Genomic DNA, 5,295 nt, shown 5'->3' on the forward strand with positions numbered 1-5,295 from the left:
AAAGATAAGTCATTGCATGAAGACAAAGTTATTATATAATAACATTTTGTTAATTGGCATTGATTTCCATGTCATACACAATATGAGTTCAGGATGCCAGTTTAAACACGTTAAACGCATGCATGTATTTTTTTTTATTAATAGATGAGGTGTATTGTAATCCTTCCTATGGGCATTCCGATTCCGAAACGCATCATGACAACAGCTCTCTATTGCTGACACAAAAGAAGAACAAGTTCCTGAACCTGCCTGGATCCTCCTTCATATAAAACATGCAAAAAGCACTTTTAGTTGAACTTGTGTATCTGTGAAAATAATATCAGGCCCTTCTGTCAGACTGAACATTACCTTTGAAACGAGGCATGCCTTAATGGGACCGGACACTTCCAACGTCCTATCATTTAAGCGTGCACAAGACGAACTGCTGCGTGATTTTGAAACAGAGGACAGGTGTACTGAAAACTGGACCTACTTACCAGGATTTCATATCCATATTATATACGCATCATTTGTAAGGTTTAGGTTAAGATGTGTTAACCATGGTGCCAATTCATCCTTATAGGTATTTCATGCATGACAAGATTTCAGACATTTTCAGCACATTTGTGTCTACATCCTGATAGTTTTTTTTTTCTTCCTGGCGAAATGTGCATGTTGTAATTTTTGACAGCTTATAGCCTACTGGTAGTTAAATTTTTGTTTTAATGTATTTGTGTAGAATAGTATTGCACGTCGCATGGCATTTTCATTTTTGTTTTACTTTTTAATGAGAGCATTTTCTTCATTAAAGTTCTTTTTAAAAGTCTATAGTGATACATTGATCACGTTTTTCGCACTTTATTTCTGAGGTCCTTAACATGCGTCACAGAAATGTTATAGCTTCATTTGGAGGCACGTTTTTGAAACATAAATCATGTTTTTTTTGTTGTTGTTTTTTTAGTTTTAGTTTTTAAAACATCTTTCAAAGGTGTAACTTTTGAATAGGCAATCATTTGTAATTATTTATACTGCATATGCTTTTCATAGAAAGTCTTACTAATGTCTTTCAGTGCGTTCTGTATTTTAACAGACACTCTTTCCTATCGTTTTATCGACGACTCAGAGGGGGTTGCTTCCGGATTTCTAGCAAATGACAACATTACATTCAGCGTCTCTGAGCAGCACAAACGTAAAGGTCAAAATGACGCTTTGACGTTTTCAGTGAAAGGCGCTGTTGCGCTCTGGGTGGTGCTGAAATCTGGTGCTGCTTCACGCGTGATTGGCAAACCTGACAGTGATTGACGTGTGTCCATGGCAACCAGGCAGCCAATCTGACAAGTCCAATAGAATATCGGCAGCAAGGGGCTAAATGTTCTTTTATTTTGCTCCTCAGAAAACACCTTGTTTCCAGTTTTTTATGCTCACACTCAATCAAAGAAACGATTTTGCCGTTCAGGCTGCTTGTGCCTGCCGCACGGCATCGCTCCTCAGCTCGTTTTGTGACACGGCTGTTAACTTTTGCCGTTTTCTGACAGACTCGCTGAACAAAAAGACGGGCGAGACATTCGAGGAGCAACACCAGACAGGAGGACCAAAAGAAGAGACAGATTGCAGTCTCCATGTTCCAGCTGCCCATCTTGAATTTCAGCCCCCAGCAGGTCGCGGGGGTCTGCGAGACGCTCGAGGAGAGCGGCGACGTGGAGAGGCTCGGCCGCTTCCTCTGGTCACTCCCGGTGGCGCTGTCCGCCTGCGAAGTCCTCGGGAAGAACGAGTCTGTCCTGCGTGCGCGGGCGGTCGTGGCCTTTCACGCGGGAAACTTCCGCGAGCTCTACCAAGTACTAGAGAACCACAAATTCACAACGGACTCACACGCGAAGCTGCAGGCGCTCTGGCTCGAGGCGCACTACCAGGAGGCTGAGAAACTTCGTGGGCGTCCCTTAGGACCCGTGGACAAGTACCGCGTCCGAAAGAAGTTTCCACTGCCTCGGACGATATGGGACGGCGAACAGAAAACGCACTGCTTCAAGGAGAGGACGCGGCATCTCTTGAGAGAGTGGTACCTGCAGGACCCTTACCCGAACCCGAGCAAAAAAAGAGAGCTGGCGCAGGCGACTGGACTCACACCCACACAAGTGGGCAACTGGTTTAAAAACCGGAGGCAGAGAGACCGAGCGGCAGCGGCCAAGAACAGGTATATAGAGATCTCCACTGAACTGCATAAAGGCGTTAATCATGTGCATATGATGTTCCTTTTATTATTTATACTGTCATTATCTTTATTTATTATTATCTTTAAAAAGTCTTTGGAGTTTCTTGCGTAATTTAACTTAAAATTAATGTCCAAATCGATTAGTTGTTGGCAAAGCTCCTTTTGTTCACATCTTACCAAAATGTAGGCTACTAATTATTTTACATATCTCTGCTGATGCATGAGGTTTCATGCTGGGATGATTTATGATTATAAAAATACTACATAATCGATATCATAAATATAGCCTAAATATATTTTCTCTGGGTTAGGAAGCTTAAAATACCCGCTTAAACAGATTGTTAAATTGACAGCATGCTTTACATTATGTAATTCATGGTTTGTTTTTATATGCTGCAATATATATTTCTATCAACTATTTTTGTTGTACTGCCTTAGACAATAGTTGCATAGCCTACAATCTTTGTTTATAATTAACATACAGTATTGAAGCTATATTATGCTATAAGAAAAGTTTACTTTAAGTCTAAACAGTCACCATTTGATTTTAGCTCATGCAAATGCACTTACAACCTGAAATGTTTTGACAGCGTTAACAGCATATCATCGTCAAAAGATTTTTGTAGTTTCCCATACTCGAATAAGAGGTGTAAATGGTGTGTTTAATAAATATAGTTTGACGATTCAATCTTAATCCAAGACTGATTAACTTAACCAGAAATGACAGTAATTTATGCATCAGAGAGATGAGGACATTTCTTTTATATCCACTGTCTCCACTGTAAGCTATGAATGTCGATGTATCCTCATTGACATTTTGTCTCTTTTCACCCCTGCAGGCTACAGCAGCAGGTTCTGTCCGGTGGCTCGGTCCGATCGCTGGGGGATGATGACACCACAGTGGACCGCCTGGGTCCCGCCTCAAGCCCAGAAGTCAGTCTCTCGAGCAAGGCCGCCACCTCCGCCATCTCCATCACCTCCAGCGACAGTGAATGTGACATCTAACGTGACAGGCTTCAAAAGAGCAAACAGGAGAACTGTAAGAGACAATCTAACAACAACAAAACTTTAGTGCCTGCAACCGGCCCAGAGAGAGGCTAAAATGAAGGATGGAAAAAAGCGTCACAATTTAATTTTCCATTCGTTGATGTGATCAACAAAATGCGCAGTGCTTCTCATGAAGACAGGTGGGAGTTTTCGAAAAAATCTTCTGAGGGCCGAACCTATTGTTGTATGTTTGCGTGCTTTATCATCAAAAGACTGAATAATGTTTTAATGTTCACTTGTCTTTTTTAATATATAAACGATGTTTATTTACTTATTTAAAATATCATCGGCCCCTAGACCCTTTATTTGTGTGCTTTTTTATTACCATTTTTGTTGTGCGTAATGCTGCGCGTCGTGAAATTTCTGGAAAAAATAACCATGATTTAAAAAAAATAAAATGTTGAATTAAGTAACGATGGCAAATTCACAACGGTATTTTCTTTACGACATTTATTCCAGTGTTTCCGGTGTAAAATTGAGCCATGCAATGTTTTATTTCATGATTATATTTTATGTGTCTACCCGAAAGTAAAAAAAAAAGGTGAATGTTATATCCTGAAGAACAGATTTAGAACAGACGGGGATCAAATATGTTGCATGTTTTAATGCCTCTCTGCCAGCTCAATCTCTCTCACACTCGAGCAGTAATTGGCTAAAATGCTTCGCGTGGTGTAACGCGCTCTGACAGCGCAGGGTCAGCGAAAGGCCGAGACGCTCTCCCGGATGTCAACACAACCCAAGCTGTGATCTCCTGTTTAAATAGAACCTTCTAGTGGCCCAAACAAGCTGCAGAAAATTCATTTGTCAAAGGTGGATGATAAATTAATACTTTTTTATTGTTTTTCATTTTACTATAATTTTCTTTCGATTCAAAATTGTTTATATTTATTTAATAGGCTATGTAATTCACAACATGACTATAATTCACACGTGGTTAAGCTAGTGGGTTAATACCTTGTGGCATTAAGATCAGCATAAATCGATTGCTAGACTATAACCATCACAACTTAGTGCTTAATTTTTTTCTCATTACTCGGAGAGATTTTTCTTCTTTGTCAAGTGCCAGAGAACGATAAAAGGTTTTTATATCCTTCCAAATTTTTATTTTTATTTGGAAGAATACATGTTTGTAAAAATGTCATAATATTTTAAAAGCACGGCCACGCTATTCTTAACTTTCAAATCAACTTAAGGTGTTTATGTCGCAAATGACTGAAGGAGCAGGCGCAAAAACACAGCGCCTCTGTTTCCCAACTGCTTGAGGGGTTCACGGCGCGCACCTGGGTTTAACCCGCGCTATTCATTAACGCTCCCAATAAAAAGCACAAGCTGTATTTTTCAATCTTCTTTCAGTCTGAACAACGGCGGGGCCAAACCAAGTGTTCCTTCCTAGAAAAAAGGAGAAGATAGGAGCAAAAGCAAGGGAAGGGAAAGGAGCACGGCTTTATTTAAACACTGGATAGAGAATGGCGGAAATTTTCCGTTTCTTTTGAGCGCTGGGGAGAGCAGGGTGGGACGATGAAAAAGTCTTTTTAGCAGTCAATAAGGTTGTCAAATTGGTCAAAGGTAATCAGCACTAATGACGAGTTGGAGAGGGCCGAGCTAACAAAGAAGCACCCCGCCTTCCCCTCCCGAAAGCCTCAGCATGAAAACTCTCTGCCCGGGTTGCCAGAGGTATACAGAAATCCAAACTTTTTTCATTTGTGTGAGTGAGTGTGTGGCGTTCTGGGGCATTTACCTGAGGAGTTCGCTGTCTACATATATGGTTCTAAAAACAATAATAAAAAGCCAAGATACCTAATTTCTACATCACAAATAGATTCCTTTTGATGCCACAAAGAGCGTGAGAATTAAGTTACTCGGGAAATAAAAACCAAATTCCTTTATCATTTTGCAAGTGGAGAGAAAATGCTCAAATAAGCCTAAATATGCTATTTAAAACACAACGTTTAATTAAGTATGGGTTTGAAAAGGATGTGTATGCACATTCATTCGTATACCTATTATTGCTGCCTGTAGGGATGGTTATTAAAAAAAATAAAAGTATTCTAAATTCCTCT

At 40.2% G+C, this 5,295-nt stretch overlaps 1 protein-coding gene across 1 annotated transcript; it reads left to right on the forward strand.

Annotated features, from left to right (window-relative positions):
- The first annotated feature begins 893 nt into the window (after positions 1-893).
- On the forward strand, positions 894-3,503 carry six6a (SIX homeobox 6a). The gene is made up of 2 exons (XM_016460765.1): positions 894-2,170; positions 3,028-3,503. The coding sequence occupies exons 1-2, from the start codon at positions 1,599-1,601 to the stop codon at positions 3,191-3,193; spliced, it is 738 nt and encodes a 245-aa protein (XP_016316251.1). The 5' UTR covers positions 894-1,598; the 3' UTR covers positions 3,194-3,503.
- Positions 3,504-5,295: the final 1,792 nt, after the last annotated feature.

This window comes from Sinocyclocheilus anshuiensis, unplaced genomic scaffold (genome assembly GCF_001515605.1).
Source record: "Sinocyclocheilus anshuiensis isolate Anshui unplaced genomic scaffold, SAMN03320099.WGS_v1.1 scaffold72, whole genome shotgun sequence".
Classification (NCBI taxonomy): domain Eukaryota; kingdom Metazoa; phylum Chordata; class Actinopteri; order Cypriniformes; family Cyprinidae; genus Sinocyclocheilus; species Sinocyclocheilus anshuiensis.